We start from the raw sequence: 26,833 nt of genomic DNA on the forward strand, positions 1-26,833 counted from the left end.
AGTTTCAACATAGTTGGTCTGGGAGTTCTAGCATCGTCTAGATTCAAGCGATTCAGCACTGTCGAACATGCCCGCGGGATAGGAGAATGTATGGCCGCATGGAAGAATGACTCGTTTAGGATTTAGGATTGGAAGGCTTTATTTTTGTTTATGAGACACGGGGTTCAGCGATTTGGTGCAGGTTGGATCAAATTGAATCAAACTTCAAAAGAATCGCGTATAAAACCTGTCAATATTTTAAATGAAAATTGTTTTATTTGCTTACTTCCGAAACCAGAATCGCAAGATCCAAGAATGGTGATCGGGAGACGTTTCCGTTTGAGGAATATGTTTCTGTCTGCACGGGGTCTGGATATGAAACAGATCGTAGACATAGATCCAAGCCGGGGATCAGCAGATCCATCTCCCACGACCAACGGATCGGTAACACAGCACAAAACATTGCACAACACGAGTACGAAAGTTGTTAAACTCTAGTATGGCAGCTGCTTTATACACCATTCACGTCTTGGAAAAGTTGTTAAACTCTAGTATGGCAGCTGCTTTATACACCATTCACGTCTTGGAAAAGTTGTGAACTATCATATAAGCTTCAAACGAAGAGAAAATTAGCAATTTCTTTTGTGTAGACTATAATACATAATAAGAATGTATGCTGTCTATGGAATGAGCCGTCCTTTAGATATGGATGTGCATCTACAAATATCAGTAGTAGACTAAAATGCAGAGCATGCCTTCTGTCACCAGCAATATATTCCCATATAACAAAAAAATCAGCCATCCTTGGAAGGGTCCTGCATGAAACTGGAAGTTTTCCAGCCTTGGTTTTAAGACTTACACCTGCCAGCCAAATATATAACAAAATGTATTTTGAAGTTCTCTAAATCTGCAAGCATATTTATAACAAATTTGTTTAAACCCTTTCAGCCTGCTATCTTTCTTGTATTTCATTTATTAAATTTTTTTTAACTAAAAAATTATCTGAACAGTTTTGCAATACAAAGACGAAATATGGAAATAGTGATAAATGACCTAAAATTGACGAGATGATAACGCAAGCTTACATATATGATATAGGAATTTCAGTGCCCCTCATTTCTTGGCTTACATATTAGAAAGAGATGTAGATTACCTTACGTCACTTTGATTGCACTGATACAATCACTGTTTAAGCCCTGTTTAACGAAAAGATAAAATTTCCATGAATAGAGGAACAAAATATTTCCTCCCACCTCAGCTAATTCAAATTATACTTTGCAAGTCAAGCGAGTTGTATTCAATGTTTAAATTGCATCCTTGCCATCCAAGGACATGGAATAGAGCACACCGTCAGCTCTTTTGAACTAAGGTTTATGTAAATGTTTATTTCTGCGATTGCATTATGAAGGAAAACATACATGAGACTTGTACAGAAGTAGTTAACGACGCCCAACAATAATGTGAAAGTAATCCTATACAATTTCGCGGGAGAGATGCACTATGCACAATCCTACTGTACACGAGAAAACTTTAGTCAAAACCCTCAGAATGTTAACCCAAAAATATGGTTGAAATGTAATGGAGGTTATTCTGGAAAATCTATGGCATCAATACTATTTGCATGGTAGCCTTGGCGGTGGACTGGAATGGCTACCTAAATGAGAGCTGCCAATATGAAATTTTCACTAGATATTTAGAAACTCAAGATGACAAAAATGCGGTGAAGAGATGTCCAGTTCATATTTACACAATCAAATAAAAAATTACTGCAACAACAATGGAAAAGAAGAGTCGATCTAAACCCAAAATGAAACATATACTACAGAATGAACACATCAAAGACTTGAAAGACCACAATAAATATTTTTTCCTGCCTTACATATTTATTTTCTGGATAGTGTTGTAAAAAATCCTGATTCCTAAATCTAGGGATGTACTCATAATGTATCAGTTGTTTGTGGTGGTTTTTGATCAGGAACACCAAACACTATGTCTCCTGACAAGCTTAGCATCCGAGTAAGTTCAAGCCGATATTCCAAGCCTCTCATATAGTGCCCCAAGAGCATGCACCTGGAAGCACATAAGACATTTGTTAACAGCTAAGCAAGAACCCAAACATGGTAAGACGAGATTTCGATCCACTCATATAATCACCACATCATGGATTTAGGTTATACTACAACATGCCTGCTAATCGTTTCACTTATGAAGCACCACTATCATTCTCCTACTGAGATATGCACGGGGCAGCTGAATGACTAATCAACAACCCATTTTGTGCAGAAGTTTTGTTCTGACAGATTAAAAAGTCAAGATAGAATAGATAGTAGGTACATACCAAAATAGGAGTCGTGCAAGATAATCACGAGTTACAGATACCAATGGTTGAAACTGGAGAGAAGCATTTTCAATTATTTCAGCATTGTCCTCATCCCAGGATCTTCTAACACCAGCAGTTCCATTTTCAAATTGAGGCGGTGCCTTTGAATGCATTTTAGGAGATAGTGTTGCAAGAAGTCCATGTATAACACATTGAATTACCTCTTGAACTTCAGAAGAGGTAGGCTCTGAGAGTTCGGCCACCTGAGGTCATGAAGCAAACAAGTCGAGGATGTATGACTAATCCAAAAGTTCAAATCATAATGCAAAAGTATGCCACTAAGAGCTTGAAAATAGTACATGCAGAAGCTTCCACGTTAACATGTATCAAGAAATATGCAAAGAGATTTACCAAAACCCTATATAGAAGACTTCTAACATGTCCAGAACTTCCAGGCAGTGTTCTAGCAATACCCTTAAAAGACTAATTAATACTATCATCCAAAAAATATTTGAAGCCTGTCAAAGAAAAATCCAACAGGACGCAGCCAAGTTGAGGGAAAAACCAGCCATGGTGATTGAAATGGCATGCTAGTATATATGTTATAAAATATAGACTATTCCCTAGTGGCATGCACTCGGGAGCAAATGCTGATGGCAGTGATAGCAGAAAAGAAGATATTCTGGAATTCTCAAAGCATGGAAAGTAATGGAAAACCTTAACAATAAATTTAGAGCTGATTACATTACCAGACGAATAAGCAACAGTTGCAGATCTCTATTACTCTATATCTGTTCAGGCTAGTCCTTCTAATTACATGAAGCCATCATAAATTAAATTAAAAAGTTATTAGTTCATCCAATTATATCCTATGGCTAGTAATTCACAGCAAGAGATCTTTCCTACCGAGGATAAACATGTCTGCTTATCCAAAGGCTTGCTTTCTTCTAGTAAGCATGCCCAAGGTTTCTAACTTCAAATGGTGTCGCAGATTATTCGACGGCTAGGTTGCACTGGAACATAAATGGGAACTAATACAAAGACCCAGCATTATATCCTACGGCTAGTAATTCATAGAAAGAGATCTTTCCTGCCACAGATAAACCTGTTACCTGTCTGCTTATCCAAAGGCTTTCTTTCTTCTCGTAAACAGGCCCAAGGTTTCTAACTTCAAATGGTTTTGCAGATTATTTTATGGCTAGGTTGCACTGAAACACAAATGGAAACAAATACAGAGACCCCAGGGTGAGTGGGGGAGGGGGCTGTGGATATGGCAAATATTCAGAACAGTAAAAAAACATGGATTTTCTCCTCAGAGGTCACATGTTCAATTCAGGCAGAGTACGTACAAGTCAGCAATCTGTTGTTTGTGGACATTTGTATGGTGCTGGCAAGGTACCAGCACTCTCACACTTGTATTTGGGCTAGAGAATAGTATGAATTATATTTCCTATGTGGACACCAATGCCTAAAATTTTATCCACGCACAAATTAAAAATTCAGAATTACCAGTGAATTTTTTTTAATTAGTAATTTTTGTGACTAGAGGAATCGGCAACTGGGCTGGGCTCGTATTCACATGACACGGTTGATTCTTACCACTGCCACTATAACCTCTAGGTAAAACCACATCTGCCCCAACACATGGCCCATGGGTTAAATCGGGGGCTTGAACCTTGAATCAAATACTTTACATAATACTTCATAACATGGCCATCACCAATTGAGCTGCCTCCGGGGACAGAATTACCAGTGATTGCTTCGTAATCAGTTATTTTTTAAATAATGTCTTTTTAGTATGATTACCAAAATGCCTTCTTTTAGGTATTTTTTTGGGCTTTTCCTAAGTTCTTTCTCATATTTTTGGCTGGAACTATTTCATAAAACCTGAAATATAGATGAAATGTGCTGGAAATGTCCCTGCAAATCTGAAATGCCATTTCAAAAATCTGATACAACCCTGACAAGTTTCAGCGTCATATCCCCCATACACCCTCTTTCGCTTCCAAAATGCTGAGTAGCATTTCAGACACCACCGCTACATGTTTCCAGAAGCTTTTATGGCAAGCATATGTTGGAGCATTTACACCCCAATAATATTTAGGTTAATATTAATGTTATCACTTTATATGCTAGTGACATGTGACCAATGTAACATTTAGTTGATGGGGTTAGGAATTAGATGATTATCCGTTAAACCACCCTAACCACTTAGAAGTGCTATAAATTGCAATCAGACATGATCTAGAAGTGTGTGTTTGGTTGCAGCATTAATAATAAAATCTGAGCCCTAAGTTTCTAAATAGTATCAGTGTGATACTGGTCCTCGAGCCTGTGATCGTGCAAAGATTGGGGAAGAAGATACATATATGGTCTGAGTATTTAGGAATAGAGAAGACAGTTAAAATGATTGAAAAGGGGCGTGTCACAACCAGGAAAGAAAGGCAAGTTTATTTATTTTTATAGGCAATCTATATAAAAACAGAAATATGTCAAACTAGTCAAGTTCTGACGTTGAAGAACTAAAATTAGTTAAACGAAGCTATTTGTCAAAGGAAATTTATCCCATCGAATGATGATGGGACCCTATGATTGTGTGAAGACTCAGAAAAGAAAAGATACATGTGACTCGCGAGGAGTATTCAAGAGGAGACGAGGCAAAAGTAAAATGGTTGAGAAAGGTCATGTCACAATCGGAAAAGAAGGCAAGTCGATCTGTTTTTAAAAACAATCCTGTAAAACAAATATTTCAAATCAGTAAAGTTCAAAATCTAGAAGAGCTAAAAGAAGTTAAGAAAACCATTAGCAAGGGCATCAAAAAAAGCTTAGCCCATCAAACAATGACAATGGAGAGAGATGAATCTGCAAGAGATAAACCAGATAGCATCAGTGTTCTGTAGTTTGAACAGTGCAGCGAAAAGAGTGATAATCGATACCAGCCATATTAGAGTGCTATATTAGAGTACAATCTTGGCATGTGCACATCATTTGCATCAGAAAATTCATAGTTCTGAAGACCATTGCATTTGCAGAAGAAACTTCATAGAGTGAATTCCAAAAACAGACAGAATTTGCACGTCAGTGAACATACAAAGTCTATGGACGAAAAGATGTCTACCACCAGAAAAAATAGCATGGACGCCTAGAAAAGGAAAATTCTAGCAGAGGCAAGTTTGCAGATGAGATAAGATAATTTTATGAACATCCACAAATGACAAAGGAAAAGGTCAATGGGACTAAAAATTACAATCCATAATCCATGCACTATGGAAGTGTCAAGAACACTCCTTTAAACTAAGGGTCCAAAAATGATCAAATGCTTCATATTTCTAATTTTCTAATATTTAAAATGAAAATACCTTTTATTCAAACAAAGAACAGAGAAAACAGACTCTACCAGCTAAGTCTGCAAGGAAAAACCACCTAGCCTATCAGAAATCACCACGTGGAGCATCAAAAGTAAAGAAACATTACAATCCACGATGCCCAATGCAAAAAGCAATAAACAAGAGCAAATAGGCAAACTAGCAAAAGAAAACAAATAGATTAAGAAGTTGTTGGAACCAAACCTGCTGCAACATGGGGTTTTGTCCTTAGGAAGAGGTCCCCATCCATAAACTGCCAACTTGAGACCAGCCACAATGGACTCTCATCCACGGTTCCCCTACATGGACTCTTCAGGCACTCTAGTTCAGAGATGGCTGAACAGACAGTGGGAAATTTAACCAACTGGAGGACCTATGTGGCCCTCACAATTGAAACAACAGGCTAAGCAAGTTCATCACACCTCTGGATTGTCTAGAGACAATTAGTCAATAGTCGACAATTGAGGAGAGATGACTGAGCAATCAACTATGTGATCAACTGGGCATTCGACTGATCAGGCAATTAGACGGTAGACCAAAACTATATAAGATGATGTTATGGGTTGCACTATGAATAACAAGAACATGTGTGATATGTGTTGTGTATGAAATTTTTTTGGTTTCTTATACTCCTAACATCTATGCTCGGTTGTGCTTAAGAATTGTAATGATGTCTTTAGATAGCACCTCTTCTTCCAATACCTCCCTCTCTGATCGACCTAATTTCTTGGTTCTCCAACATGATATCAAAGCTATTGGTTTGAGATCAAATCTACTGACTACGAATCCTTTGGATGCTGTCGATTGTACATGCTCCTGACCTAAGTCACTATGTTCGTGGTCATGTTACAGACTTTGAAATTCGACAAAAGCTCAACAGTTACAATATTGGGGATAAAGTTCGACATTAAGTTTGACATACTAGAAATTTTAAATTTTAAAGTTTAAATAAATATATATATATATGTATAGATATATAGATATAAAATTCAATATTGCGGTTGACTCTTATATTGACTGTCAATGAAATTCAATATTCAATATCCCACGTTGAACACTCCTTGAATGCTGTTGGGAACTCTTTCCAACTTGTATCTTAATAGTAGAACTAGATCTTGGCTCTCAAACTTGGTATACATTTTACATTTGTCAATTGCAGAGACAGTTGGAAAGCTTATTTACCAAGAATCAGAACCTGTAGGCTGGAACCACCAAACCAATGGATGACGGTCGAGGCGCACAACTTGCGCAGCTATGCTTGCATCGTCAAGGGCCGACTCGCGGCTGCTCACTGTTCACTGTGATGTAGTGGAATAGCCTGTGACTGTGAGCTGCAGCAGTGCCACTGCATGAGGTTTTCAGCGCTAGAGCAGGCAGGTAGATTAGGGATTATGAATTGTAGATTTCTGTGGTTAGGTTTTTTAGAATCTGAACTCGGATATTCCACAGTTTTCATCTTTACTCGGATTTTTAAGTTTTTAATACAAAACTTCTAGAATCTCCCGCGCCAGAGTCCAGAGATGAATTTTTCGGCGAATGTGAAGAGAATTTCAGGCAAATGTGACGAGATTGTTCATGTTCAAGTTCGAATTCGGGTTAGGCATGAGGTTCAGATTGAAGTTCGTCAAACTTAATTGAACAAATTTGGCATGGTATGAAGTTCGGCCACACTTTGAACTTGATCAATAAAGTTCGCTGAACATGGTGACTTAGCTCCTGACAAGTCAAATTTGCCTAATAGATTGACTTAGAGTTTTGACTTGCAGACTGAATCTAGGATTAGATCTATAGATCAACATCATGTGCTCCAAGCAAAAGCCTATGGTCATGAATAGCCACAATTATGGAATATGGGAATAAGATATGGAAACACTATTAAAGAGTAAAGTGCTCTAGCAGTTCACAAAGGCTACAATTCCAAACGCGAAGGATGGCCAACAAAAATTGTAATCAATGGGAAGAAGGACAAGGTTGAGGAGTCATAACAACCTATATCTCTAGGTAGATTCGTTTCATATAAGTGGGATCGACTCTCTTGATGTTGCCTAGAAGAAGCTAAAAGACTCTTTGATAAAACAAATGAAAGTCAAGTTATGCAGATTCAGAAAAGAGCTGATCACTCTGGATCCTCTCTCTGAAAGAATTGAACATTACTTGACTCACATAAAGGAGCTTAGTTGAAATTGAATGATTGTAGAAAGAAATTCCAAAGAAAGATGGCTAGTTCATAGGACTAATCCTAAAGAATTTTAAGACACCATATGTGTGTTTAGTTTGATATTCTATGCCACTTGAACTTCCAGAAAAGACAATGGTAAGGATTATTCCTGTGAATCTTTTTGTGGTATGTCAGCAACCCATTTGCTAAAGGGAAAAGGTTGATTGAATTATAGAGAAAGAGGTCAACAATCTAGAAAGGGGAAAGAACATGATTGCACCAATAAAGATGTTAAGAAAGGTAGGAAGAAGAAAACTCGTTGTGATTGCAAGAAATTGGGACATATGGAGAAGGCTTACTGGCAAAAGGCTGACCCAGAGAAAAAAGGGAAGAAGCTTGAAGGAGACATGTTGATTAGAAGATTGACCAACTTGTAGCACTAAACTTAATGCTTTTACTATTTACTTAGTGCTTCTGAGGGCTTGCATGCTCACACTTCTCAGTTCACTCTGGTTACATCCATCATATGGCTAAAGATGCTTCTCTCTCTTATTTTTTAAGTCAAGCTATAGAAAATAAAAAATAAAAACCTTTGTAGTAGATGATTATGCATTTATTGGTGTTGGTTATGGCAAGATTGAATGTCAAAATGGTGTGCCCATTGTTGTGTATCATGTGCCTAGTTTGAGTGCTAATTTGTTGTATATACCCCAACTAACCCAAACTAGCAAAAAGATTGAATTTTTTCCAAATTAGTCTATTGTGAAAGATACGCACAATAACTTTCTCCTTGCCATCGAGGACCTTCCTGACCCTAAGGATAGATTGTATAAGTTCTACAACTTTTCCAAGAAAGATCAAGGACCAACTACATTCATAATGTAGACTAAATGACTTGAGCGGAAATGTCTTGGACATCTGAATTTCCAAAGCTTGAAATTGATGGTAAAATTAACATGGTTATTAGACTACCTAAGGTTATGTGAAGGCTGTATGCTTGGCAAGCATCACCACACTACTTTTGAAACAAGGTTTTTGGAGAGCAAAGAGTCAGTCAAAACGTGTCCATAGTAACCTATGCTCCCTGAAAAATCATCACTAACCAATGCAAGGGATGCTTTGACATTCACTGATGACTTTTGAAACAAGGTTTGGAGAGCAAAGAGTCAGTCAAAACGTGTCCATAGTAACCTATGCTCCCTGAAAACTCATCACTAACCAATGCAAGGGATGCTTTGACATTCACTGATGACCTTTCTAGGTATACTTGGCTATATTTCATATTTCTTGAGGAATAAGAATCATTTCTTTAAAAATTCAAGGAAGTTAGGACATTAGTTGAGAAAAAATGTGGTCGACTTGTGAAATGTATAAGATCAAACAATAGAGGAGAATATGTGGGCCAGGGCTTTAAAAGCTACTTGTCAATAGAATCATATATCTTGGTAGAGTTTTTTTCTTACACACCTCAATAGAATGGCATCACAAAAAAGAAGAAACAAACTTTAGTAGAAATGGCTTGTTGTTTGATTTAGGCCAAAGGTTTGTCGACTAGGCTTTGGGTGGAAGCTATCTACTACTTGAATTGTTTGTTAAATACTAAATCCAACTGCAACTAAAGTTGTATGGGATGTGACTCGTGTTAAGAAACAGGGTGTTAGAAAACCCTCAGTCAGACAACTTAGAATCTTTGGATGCATAGCATTGGCTCACATTCAAGATGACAAAAGGAAAATGTTGGATGCAAAAATTCATGCTTGTATAATGATGCGCTACTCTAAAGAATCGAAGCCATACAAACAGTTTCACCCTGTCAAACAACAAATTATCTGTAGGACAGATGTCCTCTCTAATGAGAGGACCTCATGCGTCACTCTGTTGAACTCCTTTTCTAGCTTGCTGAGAAATGATTCTTTGGAATTGTTCAGAATTCTGGATAAAATGACTAGTATACAAGGTTGTCAATAGGACAAACGACTTCTTCATCTAGATTAGCTTGTATCCGTCCTTCCAACAAAGTCGACCACCAATTTTGAAACCCTTGTTCAATCTAATAATGGTGATCTTGGTACAAAAACTCCATCAACAAGGGCGATTTGTCTTCCTAAATGGGCAACCAAGAGAATTGAAGCTAATAGAGCTAAAGCAAGAGATATCCATGATTCAATAAAGAGAAGAAGTCAAAAACAATTTGGTAGGGCTCCTCTATTGGCACATGTGCCAAGTGTGCTAGATGCATGTTATCTAGATAGTTATGCAAATGCATCTGTTGATGAGAGTAGCTCAGGAGGGTACTTCCACGCAGGCCTAAGTATTTAGGAATGTGGGAGTCGGCTAATTGACCCTAAACCTTAGCAATTACTTTAGCTATTAAAGTAATTGACTTTTATAAGAAAAAAGAGTTGATCTAATGAAATGCAAAGGTTATTTGCATTAGTGAATTAGATGAATTTCAACCATTGATATCAAGTGATGTTAAGATCTAATCTCCACTGTCAATCACTTTGGAGATTAGGGTTGTGGATTCAGTCAATAACTAAGCTTATAAAAGGAAGGCTAGGCTAAGGGAGAAAACACATCTCAGGCACAAGACAAAATGAGAGTGAGGTCTAGAGTGGAGAAGGACTTCCATTCAATTGTAAAAGGTTTAAGGAAGAATGCAAGGGGAAACAAAGGAAACAGATCCAAATTAGCCAACAAGGTCAAAGGACAAATCCGCAAAGGAGTTTGATCAACTAGGATAACACTAGGTTTTTTGTTGTATTAGTATTTTCCTTAGTGAGTCATTATCCTAGTAAGAGAGCCCTTTTAAGTTTTGAAGTTATTTGAATGAAAAACTAATTTGACGAGCAAAAAATATTGTGTGCATGTGTATGAGATTGGTATGATTAATTTGCTTTTGTTATTTATGTTAAAATCCCAGTGGTGTCTTTTATTTAGCAAATCTACATAATAATTAAATATTACTGCAAGGACTCTACTAGGTAATAATTGGTCCAGTTACTAGGGTTAGGAAAATTAACAATATGGTTGACCTAAATGCGAAAATGATATCACTAATGAGTACTATATTTTGATGAAGAATGAAACAAGGGATCTAGCTTTTAAACTGCAAGGAAAAAATGAAATAAAGTATTGATGTGTCTACAAGGCCAAATTTACATCTGAAAATGTCGTTGAAAGACATTAGACTCTTTTGGTAATAAAGGGTTTTTCTCTACAATAAGGCATCAACTACACTAAAACCTTTAGCCCTATTGCAAACATGAATTATGTTTGACTATTACTTTAGCCCTATTGCAAACATGAATTATGTTTGACTATTACTTTCACCTATTGTTAGTTTTGGATAGGAGGTAGATCAAATGGATGTCAAAAGTGATTTCCAACATGGTAATTTCACTAAAGGGATTTACATGGAACAAGTACAACCCCTAAACTTGAAAAGGATGGCAATATTGTCTATCAACTAAAGAAATCATTGTATAGTTTGAATAGGTCCTTAGGGCATGGTAGGAGAAGATTAATCATTTTTTCCAATCTTAGTTTCAAACACTAAGAATCAAATCACAATATCGATGTATTAGACATTAATGGTGAAACATTAATTGTTGAATTGTGAGTGATGACTCGGTCCTTATTGGAAGTGTTGACGACTGAAGTTGCACTTAAAATTTTTTGAAGACACCATACCTGACGATATGTCAAAGACTTCACGTATCATCAGAGTTCATACATCATCAAAGTTTTTTAACTCTATCTTCTTCTTCTCATCTCCTTCTATATTGTACTCAGATTCCGCAAGCCCTACAGTGATGTTGTAAAGTGATGCTAGTGTGATGAATTGAGTCATGTAACAGGCCTAGGTAACTTGGGACATTGTCATCAAGTGAGTTTAATCTAGTAGATTTTTTTTAACTTGGTTAATTATTGATATTTTCTAGCACTTAAAAATTAATCGAGTTTTTCCCTCCAAGTAATAACCCCAAGGTCAGAGTGTGGCTTGATGGCAAGGCCTTGGGTGATTCCTAGTGTCTAGAATCATTGTATATTACCATACTAGATCACTCAAAAAAATTCACGGAATTTGACTAGGTCTGAGTAGGATTTTTTAATAGTTAAAAATTTCCCACAAAACGGGATTTTTTATTATTTTTTATGTAATAATATAAATAACTGGTCTTAGGAAATGTTTGGGGTGTGTGACCACTCGAAATCCATCCTCAAAGACCCAACATTGTCCTAGGACCCACTTTGAGGGTCAAAAAACAACTTATAGTCCCTCAAAAGCCAATTTTTCAAATGTTAGTAGCAAAAAATGAAAAAAATAAAAAAAAAAAAATGAATAATTGGAAAATTTTATAAATTTTTCCAAAGTCAAAATAAGTCAAATTTTGACATGGAAATTAAGTGGAGAAGCAAATGGTGATGTGGCAACCATGTGAGGCCCACCACATAAGCACAACTCTAGTCAAAGTGAATCAAGTCAAAGAGGGCCCATGTTCAGATTATGAGGCACATTGAATTGTTAAAGTTCAAACTATGATTTAATATAAATCAAATATTATAAAGTCTAAGGTGAAAAGAAATGAGCGGGAGAGGACCCACTTCACTTCATTACCCATTGTGTACGCATAACTCAGCAAGGGGATAAAAACGCACATGATGAATTAGAGATCCACGCAAGCAGCAAAGATCCGTGTAGGCAGCATTAATGGTCAATGCAAATAATCAATGCATGTTTTATTTGTTGAGAAAATCTTGGAGCGTGGTCTCCACTTACTCCAACAAAATCTACACATGTACGCAGTTGTTGGCTCCATGCTTATACGCAGTCCCTTATCAGCACCTATGCACAGCCAATACACATGGTTGATTGGATAAGTTTGAGAGGTGGCAGTTCATGGTTATTCTTGTTGAGGATTCGTTGGAGTTTTTCTCCCCTTTCACCCACCCAAATCCACACTTGGCAGCCATCAAAAAGTTCACATGGGAAATGGATCTACACTTAGCCAGAGAAGCTTGTACGTTGGCTAGAACAGGGAAGAATGCACAGTTAAGTGAAGATACTTACCAACAGTTCATGCCACCTATAGCCGTCCTTCAAGCCACTTGTGATTCTATTTCCCTCATTGGGATTATCAACTCCTCCACTTGTCATTGGTTCTCACATTGAGATCTTCTCCATTTTTCTTATTTAAATGATCCATTGGTTCTCATTATGATTCTTGATATGAACTATTAGGCTTGAAGATACTATTGGATTGTATACTTGCTTTGATAATAATACAAAAGATTTTGGGGCATGACTGATGGTGTTCTCCTTCTTTCTTGAGGTGATACCTTTCTAGTTTATGTGCTTCAATTTTTATGCAATTTGGATTATATTAGCATGATTTTGCCATTCACTGTGGATTAATATATGCAAGTTATCTTGTATGTATTTTTGTTTTAGAAAAAAACACTAGGAGTGAATAGTATTGGGCGGTTTTAGGAGAAATCGAGTTCTCTCACCCATTGTATTTTCTCTAATTCTCTCATGAACGCTAATATTCGTTTCCAAGTGTGTAAAAAACTCTTTTGAAATTTTGTAAAGGATCAATTGGGCGTGGGAGAAATCTCAAATAGATCAACTCACTCTCAAATTCAAGAACCGAAGGTCCCATCAATTTTGGCTCCAAAGACATCATCAAACGAAAAGTAATGTGGGTAGTTTCCCTTTCTTCTACTCTTCTAGAATCATATAAAATTCAAATCTCATATTTCTCTTAATCAAAATTTGGGGCTTTCAATGATTTTATGAGCTACTTAGAACACTATTTTAAACTAGACAAATATGGAGTTCTTCTCCCATAACTTGATCTAGCTCTTGTACATTATCTGTATATAATCATTTCTTTTTTTTGTGCATTTTTTCACTAACATGGAAGATTGTTTTGCAGAAAATCAGATTTGTTTTGAGGCTTTGGGCTCACCTTTTGTTGGCAAAGTTGAGGGAATGCATGCCTGAAACTGCTAATCCTTTTGTGCAGCCCCTTAACGTTGATTTGAGGCTACTTTTGAGCAGGCCATGAGCATATTTGGGACAAATTTTATGAAGGTCGTGAGCCCTCTTCAAGACAGACTTCTTTTTTACCAAGCCATGAGCTTTTTAGAGGCCTAATCCCTCTCATTTTGTGCAAACTTTCATCTTCTTGGAGGTCTGGTTTTTATATGTAAAGCAATCCTTTAATTTTCAGATTTGAAGGCTCTCCATTTGTGCCTCATTGCAATCAACTTAGCTTTATCAAGGAGAAGATCTAGTGTTTGAGCTTTAAGCAACTATTGTAAAGATCTTCCTTGAGTTAATTTGGGGCCTTTGAAGGGTTCTCATCTCTTGTAACCAAGTTAATAAAAGTTCATTTTTCTTGAGGGAGCTTGGGAAGTTTTACCATGGTATCCCATTTCCTCCTTTAGACAGAGGACTTCTCTTTGTGGGTGGATTAACTTTCTTAGCTTAGTTTTTAAGTTACTTGCATGCATTTTCTCTTGTTAATCTACTTTAATGTGTACATGATTTAACTCATAATTTCAATACATAGCATTCACAACTTCTTAACTTTTGCAATCAAACTTGCTAGATCTCTTGTGTTGGGCAATTAACTTTCATGGTTGTTTAAGCTACAACATCTACAAATTTTTTGATAGACTCATTTTATTTGCTACAACATATCACAAGCAAACATTTCACTTTGGCAACTTTGATTGGTCTAATTTCCTTAACATTTGCCTCGTATGTTTGTCAATAGATGCTTCACTATTTCCTTTTTCATATGTCAAATTGTGCTTGAATGTCATCTTAATCACATTGCTCATTGATATATTGTTTTGAAGCACTTTCATTTACTTGGAGCAAATTGCAAAGTGAACACTTACTTGTTTATAAGCAACTTGTGAAGCTTATATTCTCATGCAATTTACTTTTTCAAAGCTTATGAGTTGATGTTTTAAAGGCATTAAGTTAACTTCCATTCATTGTTTCCATTGAAAGACATTAGATACTTGAAAAATTCTCTCATTACACTCTCTTGGGAAACACTAATGTTCACATGCATCTCATTTAGGCATCCTTACTGTTAATTCGCATCTCTAATTAATTTAGCTCCAAGCACAAGCTTGGTTGTAAGACCTTTTAGGACCCCCTTTCTCTCACCCAACTTGAGGAACATAGACCCTCTTTTGTGGTTAACACAGTGACCTTGCAGTCGTCAAAGCCACAATCTCTGTAGCACCAAAGGCATTGGATGGTTGGATATGTTGAAATGTCTAACTAGGCTCGGTCTTCATAAGTATGAAATGTACTTTTGGTTCTTATATATTGTAAAAAGAAAGAAAATTTATTATTGTTATTTTTGTAGCATGGGTTTCATGCTCAAGGTCTTTTATTTAGAGGTCAAGCACCCATTGAGTGCTTCTAGGGTTTGTCCCACTATTAAGAAGTCAAAAGAGTCATTGACATATGAAGAAGGCCCCATCAGGCACATTTTAACTTGTAAACAGAATTTTTTTTGTATTTATAAGGGTCAAAATACCCTCCAAGACCAAATTGGCCTCAATAAGGCATGTTGTCCTCCTTGGAAGCCTATATATAAGAGGGAACTCGACCTCCTATGGACACTCACCAATCTTCTCATCATCTAAGTGAAGGAGAAGCAGAAGAAGGCTAGTGAAGAAGGAAGAATTACGAAAGTTTGGGTTGTTTCTCTCTCTCTCTCTCTTATAGGTGCAAAGAAGGAAGGCTAGGGTTTCGATGCTGCAAGATCAAACTGGAGAAAATTGTAGGAAGAAGGTCGAAGGAAGGTCAATTAGGTCACCTATAAGCCCTAGAAGAAGGATAAACCCAAGCGAAGGTCGAAGGAGGCCTTGGAAGCCCTGAAACTACTCACATGTGTGGAAGCAGCAACTGTTGCAGGGGCCAAAAATTTCAGACCTGTGGTGGTGGCTGAAAATTTGTCGTTGGGGGTCGAAGTTGTGCAGTTGGAAGAGATTTGACTGGGTTTGACTTGGACAAGCGAAGTACATCATCAAGAAGGTATGACTTGGTCTTGGAAGGGTATTGGTCTTGGTCTAGAGGTCTTGGAATTCATCATTTGAAGAATCTATACGAAGAGAATAGAGTCGTGGGTTTTCCTCTCAAGTCAAGAGGTTTTGGCTGTGGCTTGCAGCCTACATTCTATGTTCTTGTGTATTGTTGATCTTCTTGTTGTGGTAGTTGTTTGATGATAAAAACAACATAATAATAAGAGAAGAAGCTAATAATCAAGAAAAATAAAAATATATCACAAGAAGTTATCAAGTTTAAGAGAAATCATCCCAGTTGTAGCCCTATAGATTTCTCAACATGGTATCAGAGCTAAGGTTGGCTAAGGGCATGATGAAGATCACTACATCCTTGAAGAAATCTTTGAAGCAGTGTTCTATGGTAGCAAGTCATCTCAAGCAAGGTATCAAGGCATTGTGGAATCTCCTATTATCCATTAAGAATAGTATGACCAAGACTTCTACAAAGGATGAAGGATTATTCTCAGCTCTTACAAGCCCATTTGGAGATGAGAATATTTGGGTAATCGAAAATTGAGCATCAAGACATATCACAAGTGAGCACAAACAACTAAAGACCTTATCAAGAGGAAAATCTTCCTACTTTGTTGAACTTGATGATAAGAAGAGTTATCCTGTAATAGGAATTGGATCAACCTCGTTGGAGCTGTAAAATGGAGGAAACATCCATCTCAATAACATTATGTTGGTACCAAGTTTGCAAAAGAACGAACTTTCTATTTCATGTCTAGAAGATAAGGGAGATAGAGTCACTTTTATAGATGGAAAAGTTGTGGTTTGGGATAAAAAATCTAACATCGAAAATGCAAAGATCATTGGGATTCATGAAGGAAGACTCTACAGATTGTTGACCCCTCTCTCAAGCTTTGGTTCACATTGAAGTAATTCCATGTGAAATTTGGCATAGAAGGTTTGGACACCTTCACTACAAAATCTTACCAACTCTAAATTCAATGGTGAATGGCATCCCTGAACTCAAGGAGGATCATGAAGGAGTATGCAAGGGATGTGCATTAGGTAAAAATGTTAAAAGACCATTTGGAAGTAGTGCTTCAAGGTCAAAAGAAGTCTTGGATCTCATTCATTCTGATGTTTGTGGTCCTATGTCTACAAAGTCTCTTGGAGGTCATCTATATTATGTAACATTCATTGATGACCACTCAAGGAAAACTTGGATCTATTTGTTGAAGTCCAAGAATGAAGTATTTAACAAATTCAAGAATTCAAAGTTGAAGTAGAAAACCTTATAGAAAGGAGGATAAAGGTACTAAGATCTGACAATGGAGGAGAGTACACATCAAAGGAACTCATAGCTTTCTGTAAGGAGGCTGGGATTAAGAGGGAGTTGATAGTCCCATATAATCCTAAACAAAATGGAGTTGTTGAACGAAAGAATTGATCAATTGAGGAAAGTGTAAGAGCCATGTTACATGATCAAGACTTGCCTAAATTTTTGTGGGGTGAAGCAACAAAAATTGTTGTGTATGTTCAAAATCGAAGTCCTCACAGATCACTAGACAACATGACTCCTGAGGAAGCATTCACTAGGAAGAAACCAAGTGTAGACCATCTCCTAATATTTGGTTATCTTGTCTATATTCACATTCTGAAAGATAAGAGAAAGAATTTGGATCCTACAAGCATGAAGGGTATATTTGTTGGCTACAGTAACACCTCAAAGGCATATAGGATCTACATAAAGGAAGGACACTGAATAGAAGTGAGCCGAGATGTGATCTTTGATGAAAGTATTGTATTCAAGAAATCAAAGGACCTCCCAATATATTCAAATGATGAAGGACTTCCAATATTTGAAGAAGAATGCTCTAGGGAGGAAGAGAATTCAAATCATGAAGAAGAAGGTCCCAGTGAGCCTGTACAACAAGTGATCATCCCTGAACGCAGAAAAAGACCTAATTGGTTGAAGTCTACACTTCTAGATGCAAAAGGACATGGAGCAACCAAAGGCATATTCATGGAATGTAAGGAGCCCAAAAGATATTCAAGGTATGTAGTCTATATGACGAAGTTGATAGAAGCATAACCATCCACCTTTGAAGAGGTTGTCAAACACCAAGAATGGAAAGATGCCATGAATGAAGAATAGCAATCAATAATGAACAATGGAGTTTCGACAATCATACCTAGGCCTGAATACAAATTTGTGGTAACTTCCAAGTGGCTCTACAAGATTAAACATGCAACAGATGGAAGTATTGATAAATATAAGGCAAGATTTGTGGCTAGGGGCTTCTCCCAACAGGAAGGAATCGATTATGAAAAGACATTTGCACTTACAGCAAGGTATACAACTATACGTTCGTTGGTCTCTTTCGCAACATCGATGGATGGAACATCCATCAAATGGATGTCAAAAAAGCATTCCTGAACAGTTCAATCGATGAAGAAGTTTATATAGAACAATCCTTGGGATTTGAAATAAAAGATAGAGAGACTTATGTCTGTAGGTTGAAGAAGACACTTTATGGCCTTAAGCAAGGACCAAGAGCGTGGTATGCAAGGATGGATACATACCTACAAAGATTGGGCTTCTCAAAGAATTTTGATGATTTGAATCTCTATATCAAGGTTGTGAAGGATGAGCTCGTAATCATTCTTCTATATGTGGATGACATTCTCATGACAGGTGTAGAAGGTCGTATTCAAGAGTGCAAAAAGAAACTGGCAGCAGAATTTGATATGAAGGATCTAGGACTAATGAACTATTATTTGGGGTTGGAAGTTTGGCAAGGACCTAATGATATTTATCTAGGTCAAGGAAAGTATGTGATCGAGATGCTAAAAAGGTTTGACATGATGGATTGCAAACCTATGACAACCCCTATGGATCCGACAAGGTATAGACAATTGGTTGGCTCACTAATGTATTTGGTAAATACTCAACCAGACATTTGTTTTGCAGTGAATATTCTCAGTCAATTCCAAGTAGAGCCCAAGCATGATCATTGGATAGCAGCCAAGCATATATTGAGATATTTGCAAGGAACAATCCACTACTGCCTGAAGTATGATAAAAGGAATGTTCACTTGATTGGATATAAAAATTCCAACTGGGGAGGCAGTGAGATGGATGGGAGAAGCACTACTGGAGGATGTTTTAGTTTGGGATCCTCCATGATATCCTAGATGAGTAGAAAGCAGGAATCAGTTACTTTGACTAGCGTTGAAGCTGAATACATTGCAGCCTATGAAGTAAGCAGAGAAACTATCTAGTTGAGAAAGCTATTCTCCAACCTGTTTGAACGACCGATGGACCCTCCAGTGATACATTGTGACAACACTAGTTGTATAAGGTTGTCTGAAAACCCAATGTTCCATGGAAAGACAAAGCACATAAATAACAAGTATCACTACATATGAAATTTGATGCAAGATGGAGTGTTGCAGCTACAGTATATCTCCACTAATGAATAGGTATCTGACATCTTGACAAAATCTCTTCCTAATAAGAAGCTTGTGTATTTGAGAGACAAGCTTGGACTGGTTGATATATCCTCCATAGTTGAGAGGGAGAGATGGACACATCATTCTTGTCTGCACTTCGTGAAAAAAGAATGGAGGACTGGGTAAGCATCTGATTTCCGATACTCTTTGAGGATGAGGTCGAGCATCCAAGATAATAGTTGAAGAGGAAATTCCTTGAGGATGTGTTATTCCAAGATAGGAATTGTCCTAAAAGGACATACCTTGTGAACACCCGGGTGGGGTATGTGCCTTGAGAGACAATGATGATGGTGTCTATCAATCATTGGTCTTGCCAGCATTGTGCTATGATCTTGTGGAGAGATAGAGTTGTTAGTCAAGGCCTTGCTATGTGACAATGTTGGTTGGTATGATGCATTGAGATAAGCTGAAATGGTAGCTTATGAGATGGCTTACCTTTTGTATTTAAAAGAGTCAAAATACCCTCCAAGACCAAGTCGGCCTCATTAGGGCATGTCGTCCTCCTTGGAAGCCTATATATAGGAGGGAACTCGACCTCTTATGGACACTCACTCATCTTATCATCTAAGTGAAGGAAAAGCAGAAGAAGACTAGCAAAGAAGGAAGAAGGACGAAGGACGAAAGTTTGGGTTGTTTCTCTCTCTCACACACATAAGTGCAAAGAAGGAAGGTTAGGGTTTTGATGCTGCAAGATCGAACTTGAGAAAATTGTAGGAAGAAGGTCGAAGGAAAATCAATTAGGTCACCTACAAGCCCTAGAAAAAGGGGAAACCCAAGCGAAGATCAAAGGAAGCCTTAGAAGCCCTAAAACTGCTCACATGTGTGGAAGTAGCAACTATTGCGGCCAAAAATTTCAAACCAACAGTGGAGGCCGAAATTTTGTAGTTAGCGGTCAAAGTTGTGCAGCTGGAAGAGATTTCACTGGGTTTGGCTTGGACAAGGGAAGCACATCATCAAGAAGGTCTAACTTGGTCTTGGAAGAGTATTGGCCTTGGTCTAGAGGTCTTGGAATTCGTCATCTAAAGAATCTATAAGAAGAGAAGAGATTTGCAAGTTTTCCTCTCAAGTGGAGAAGTTTTGGCCCTGGCTTGCAACCTACATTTTGTGTTCTTGTGTATTGTTGGTCTTCTTGTTGTCGTAGTTGTTTGATGATAATAACAACATAATAATAAGAGAAGAAGCTAATAATCAAGAAAAATAAAAATGCATCACAAACAGTTATCAAGTTTAACAAAAATCATCTTAGTTGCAGCCCTATAGATTTCTCAACAAGATATTCCAGGGGAGGTATCGTTAATACAGCCTCACCTCACGCTAGAGATTTGTTTCAAAATAGTTGAGAGAAAGGTCACATCTAGATAAGGATTTAAAATTTACCAAGATAATTACATATCATATTAAATAGATTGCATATCCTTCTAATTCACTTACCTTAGAGCACTTTAAATTTACTTGCAAATTTATTTATCTCATGTGCTTGTCATGATGGATGGCCTCATTGTCCATTGATGTTATTCTCTTTTTGTTGAGTACTTCCTTTAGCAAGCGTGACATTTATTTACATTTTGCAAGTAATACTTTTGGATCCATTGAATCTCATTTGCAAATTCAAGTTATCTTTCCTTCAAAGTGACATTTTGCCAGTAGTGTGGATCTTTCATCTTGCAATCTTTACTTTACTTGCTAAATTGCTATCACATGTACTTGATGTTTAGCTTATGATCATAGAATGATATTATCTTTTACTTGAGCATTTCTTTACAAGTACATTATTCCATTTGTATCTTGCAAGTGATATTTCATATTTTGTCTATCATTGTTCTCTTTTGCAGGATTGTTTGTTATCTCATTTTCATTTGAGCAAGTGCATGTTATTTTCTTTGAGCAATTAATTCTTTAAGCATTGGTCTATGATATCATATTTTTCTTGAATGAATTATTGAAAGTTGCTCATATATCTCCTTCCTTGTTCATATTGTGGGATCAATTTACTATTGTTGATAAGCTTTCCATTTAATTTAATCTGCTACAAACTCACATTTCATTTACTAACCTCCACTAGGGACCACCCCCCTTAGCTTTGACTAGGAGAGAGCTTTAATGGAGAGAGTTGGGAATAGGTGACAACCCCATCTCTTAGTTTGCCACCAAGTTGCAGCTTGTGGGGTTGAGGATTTTTCCCACGCTGACCTAGGTGTGCAAGCAAAGCGGAAACAGGGATCAATGTTGATTTAACTGAGTTTGAAGAAATAGTTAGTAGATACTTTGAGATGACTAACCTTAGTCTATTGCATTTCTTTCTTGGATCCAAGTCTTACAAATAAATGATGGCATATATTTCTCCACCTAAATGTTTTGAACTTGTTATAGAAGTTTAGAATGGAACACTATAAACCATTACTACACCTTATCAATGGAGAGTGGAGCTAATCAAGGAGTGTGGTTCTTTGAAAGTTCATACTACACTTTATCCACAACTTATTGATAGCATTATCTATGTAATTCACAATCAACCTAATGTTTCCTTTGTTGTTGGTGTCGTATCTCAATTTATGCAAAATTTGAAAGATAGCCACCAAAAAGCCAAAAGAGAATTGTTCCTTATATCAAGGACACTTACCAACTTAGTATAAAATATTATAGTGAAAAAGTGAACCAGATGATCAGCTACATTGCTTTGCATTGAGTTGGAAATGTTGATGACAAAAAAGTCTACATTTGGTTGTGTTTTGTCTTAATTATAAACCCATACTTCGATCTTGTAAAAACCAAAAGGTTGTCTCACTTTCGACCATAGAAGTTGAATATCGTGGTGGAGTAATGCTAGCAGAAAAGTCGTGTATTCGACATCTCATGGGTGAACTTGGTTTTCCATTTGAGACATCAATTGTTGTATACTGTGACAACCAAAGAGTAATACTAGTTGCATAGAATCATGTTTCACATGAAAATATGAAGCATGTGGAGCTTCATGCTCATTATCCCCCATTTTGTAGTGCACATGTGATTTCATCACGACTGATAGATTTGCAAGGTAGCATGGTTGATTCTAGCCTTCTAAAGGTTGGAATTTTGGTAGAAGTTGTTTCTAGTGGATGTTTGTTAGAATTCCATGCACCCCAGGTCTGGTCTATGCTTTAGCTAAAAAACATAAACACATTGAAAATGGCTAACTTTAAACTTTTGCACGGCAAAAATTACACCAACAATCAGATCGATGTACAGTAAACAATGTCTAATGCCCAAATCTGATTTCTTACAATTCTATTAATAATAAAATCCTCAGGGCTCCCGTAACAGGGAAAATGGCCCTTTACAATCCCTGTACCATGCCAAATATATAAGACAAAATAGAAAAATACTAGTACAAGTTACCTGAGTTGAGATACAGTCCTTTTAGCTCTCATCTACCGTTAACCAATGGCTTTCCTTTGCTGCCAAAACCTACAGCCAGCCTTCACGAGTCTATCTACCCACCTGGCAGACTTAGCACAGTCTCCAATAGCGATCATCTTGCATTTCCCTGCTCCTTTAGCCCTCAGCGACCTTGTTGTAGCTCTATTAAGGCTCGGCTTGCTCCGACTCCCATTTTCTAGCCCTCGGACTGCTCCTCTAGCCCACGACCAACCTAGATAGGCTTGCGGCCAAGTCCTTCAACCCTCGGCCTACCTTTCTTGCTCTGTTCAAGTTATTATCAATCTTGTGGCCAACCTCTACAAGCCCTCATTGTTGGGCTTTCCTTTCTACTACAGAACCAAGGCTCAGTCCAACCCTTTCCTCCACTGCGACTTGCTCTTTAAGCCCTGCGAGCTGCTACAACAACCCTAAACCAACCTCAACCTCTCTTTTCTAGGCTTCGACCCTCCTACACAAATTTCCACAGGGCGTATGGCCTTCCTCCCTAGTTGTGGCCTCCATTAGCTAAACTTGCAGCCTTCTCAGCCCCAAAACAGGTCCTACTTGGCCTCCTTCCAACCACAAAAACTCGGTCTTGTCTACAGATCCTATCCTTAGCCAATTGTCCTCAAACTTTCTCCTACGGACTCCTTTGCTGCCTACGGCTAGGTCACTTCTAGCCTCTTCCAACACACAAGAAAAATGATCCTTTATGCTCCTTGTCCTCCAAACCTCTCCATTGATTTCTTACTTATACTAGTCCTTAGGTCCCTTAGGAAGCCCCCTTTGTCCTTCAAAAAACCTCCAACACAACCTCAACATTAAATTAGAATTTCCTTGGGTTCAAAGCCCACTCGCTTTGGTCCAAAACCTTGAACTTGGGTGCAAATGCCACACATCATTTTTTGTGGGTGTTTCTCTCTCACAAGCCTAGCACCAAGGGCATGTGAGAGTACCTCCCGATGCTATCCAATTTCAACAATGTTAGCTTGGTAATTTTGGCAGAAGTTACTACTAATGGATGTTGGCTTGGTAGAGGAAATTCCTTTTTTCTTGATTGATGATCATGATCTGGTTCTCTCTTCATGGTTACCCTTATTTTGGTTGATTATTATGAGATGATCTTTTACACTATTGTTTTGCTAGATGACAATCACCCTTTACACAGTGGATGTACCTCATGCATTATTGTACAATTAAGTATTTATCACATGGCATCATAATGTCGTTCTTGGTTAATGGATAATGGTGAGAGCACCTTAACACTTGAGATGTCCATGATGATCTCGTTATGATACTTGACATACTAGAGAGATTTTCATAGAGCACTCCCTTTATTGCAAAGCTTTTCATGATGATATGCTAATCCACTCACTGTTTCAATGTCATTCTATTGCTAGAGCGCATGATGATATGCTAACAATCCACTCATGGTTCCAAATGTCATTCTATTGCTAGAGCGCTTTGTTTATTTGACATGTTATGACATTGAGATGGCACTCTTAACCTGGAATATAACTCCTAGTAAAGTGTTCATCTTGTACATAAGTTTTGATGTAAACCTAATACTCGCAATGGCTAGTTGACTCATTTTGACTTATTTGAGCTTGGGATGAAGTGTCCTAGTGTTTTAAGGATGCCTTGGCATGATTCATCTTGATGGAGGTCTTCTACTTGGGCATCCTTACTTGTTTGGTGATTGTTTGGCACTTGAATAGACTTGAGATGGGGTTTACTATCATTTTTGGTGGACCACACTCCCATTGTTGAATCCATGGCACACATTTGGAGGTCGACCCATACATGTTGTAGCTTTTGAGAAGCCTTCTTCTTTTGGCATTGTGACATTGCAATAGGAGTTGTGACAATGCATTGAGATTTGTGTCATTGCCTTGGGCATTGTAGCAATACACTAGGCATTGTAGCTTGCCTTGAGAGTTGTCACATCGCATTGAGAGTTACAACATTGCAATAAGAGTTGAAGTAGATTACTAACATGTGGATGTCCACCATTGAGGAGTGCACCAATTATCCTTACTTTAGCACACATGTATAACATCTCATTATTTATATCATTGTTTTTTGCAAGAGAGGGGATATGCCCTTTTTCCAAGGTGTTTGTTAGTATCTTGAGCATGGATTGAGGAGTTAGTTGGCAATTTCACCCCTCACACGAGAGGACCTAACTATTTGCACATGACTTTATGGTTATTACACCTTGGGGACCGCATTTATGACTATTGCATGTTATTGCATTTATGGTTATTATATCTTGCCATCAATGAATGCTACCTTGAAGCCTTTATCTACCATCGCAGAAATAGACACCAAGTTCTTCTTCAAATCGGGCACATACAATACTTCTTGTAGATGAATGGTTTGACCTTGATTCAAGTGAAGAGTGACAATATCTATCCCTTTCACGGGTAAGTGGCATTGTCTCCAAGTATGAGCTCCAAATTAGTCTTCTTTTCAATCAAACTTGAGAGGGCCTCTTTGTATCCAGTGAAGTGCCTTGAGGCTCCACTATCAATCAACCAATGATCCAAACTATCCGAAGGAGAGGCAGTAGATAGAGCAGAAATAAGATAAAACTCCTTTTGTTTTTCTACAAAATTACTTTCCTCATACCTGAAATTTCTCGATATTTTGGGAGGTCGACCATTTCCATATCGAGCAGCAGGAGCATTCCTTTTTTCTTTATTGTTGAAATTGTTGTTCCTTTGATTTCCATTGCTTTTGTTGTTGTTGTTATTGTCATCGTCCCTTGGACGATTCTTCTTGTGAGGACACTCTCTAGCATAGTGACCAAACCTATTACAATTGAAGCACCTTCCTTTTCTTCCTTCTTTGAATCCCTACTTGAATCCTTGACCCTGTCTCTTTGGACCAACATTATTTTTCTTCTTTGCATGAGCAGAGAAAGCAAAAGGTTCATTTCCATTTGAGGGCTTGTCTCGGGTTCATTTCCATTTGAGGGTTTGTCTCTCTCCTTCATCCTTGTCTCCTCTTGAGTGCATCTAGCGAATAATTCATCAAAACTAGGAATCATGTCATTGTTGAGAATGGTGGTGTTAAACACATCCCATGCTCTCGAAAGACCCCCAAGTGCAATCAAAGTGAGCTCCCTATCATCAATAACTTCTCCAATAGATAGAAGGTCATTCTTGATTTGTGTGATCCTCATGAAGTAGGATTGGATAGATTCCCCTTTATCCATCTTGATGTCCTACAACTTGTGTTTGAGAAAGAGGATTTGATTTGCATTGTTCACTTTGAAGTTTGAACATCCCAACCAGCTTATCATATATCTCCTTAGAAGCTCCCAAATCAAAAATATAGTCAACCAAATGCTTTTGAATAGAGTCAGCCAAATTTTTCTTTGCTTTGATCTCACCTTTCCTATACTTCATCTTAGCAGCTGTCGGTGCATTTGAAGGAGGCTCCACCACATTTCCCTGCACATAGTCCAATACTTCATGCTCCTCCAAAGTCAAGTCCAAAGTCATCTTACATGCATGATAATCAGATTTATCATTGAGCTTGTCCTCGCTCTTAAAGTAAGATGTAGATGCCATGGGGACTTGTCCAATAGATCTCTCTTAGTGATTGCTTCTCTCTCTTGCTTGGGCTTTGTTTTCACCTGGGCTCTGATACCATGTTAATTTTAGTTAACAATGGTATGCTCTATGCTTAGCACAATTACTTCAATGTCCTTTAGCAGCCCAATGACAATTTCCAATAGCAATCACATTAACCATAAATGACATTGGTAGTAACTGTAGATAGAACATGAATAATAAAATGCAAAAACAAGGCAAGACAAGAGGACACCAAATTTGGTGGATGCCAGGGAAAAACCCCAAGATGGGAAAAACCCTTTGATCAGTGCTTCTTATTATTATATCAAATGTTCAACAGAGAGAGAGAACAATAAAGTCAAAATTTTCTTACCAAATGATGATCAAAGCAATCCTATTAAATCTAAAATTTTCTGCATTAGTCAATATCCCTAACTAGAAATTCAACGTTGGTCAAATCAATAGCAAA

At 37.6% G+C, this 26,833-nt stretch overlaps 1 protein-coding gene across 1 annotated transcript in view; it reads right to left on the reverse strand.

Moving 5' to 3' along the window:
• Positions 1–1,776: 1,776 nt before the first annotated feature.
• LOC149262549 (MAR-binding filament-like protein) overlaps positions 1,777–26,833 on the reverse strand; it is a 102,109-nt gene continuing 77,052 nt past the window's right edge. The window contains exons 5-6 of the mRNA XM_089424888.1: positions 2,318–2,562; positions 1,777–2,049 (exon numbers count right to left, since the gene is read on the reverse strand). Of these exons, the coding sequence (XP_089281014.1) occupies positions 1,917–2,049; positions 2,318–2,562 (378 nt within the window). The 3' untranslated portion in view covers positions 1,777–1,916. The remainder of the gene's footprint in view (positions 2,050–2,317; positions 2,563–26,833) is intronic.

The sequence above is a fragment of the Pinus tabuliformis genome, chromosome 6 (genome assembly GCF_031772625.1).
Source record: "Pinus tabuliformis cultivar Carrire ecotype Pingquan chromosome 6, CPIR1, whole genome shotgun sequence".
Taxonomy (NCBI): Eukaryota; Viridiplantae; Streptophyta; class Pinopsida; order Pinales; family Pinaceae; genus Pinus; species Pinus tabuliformis.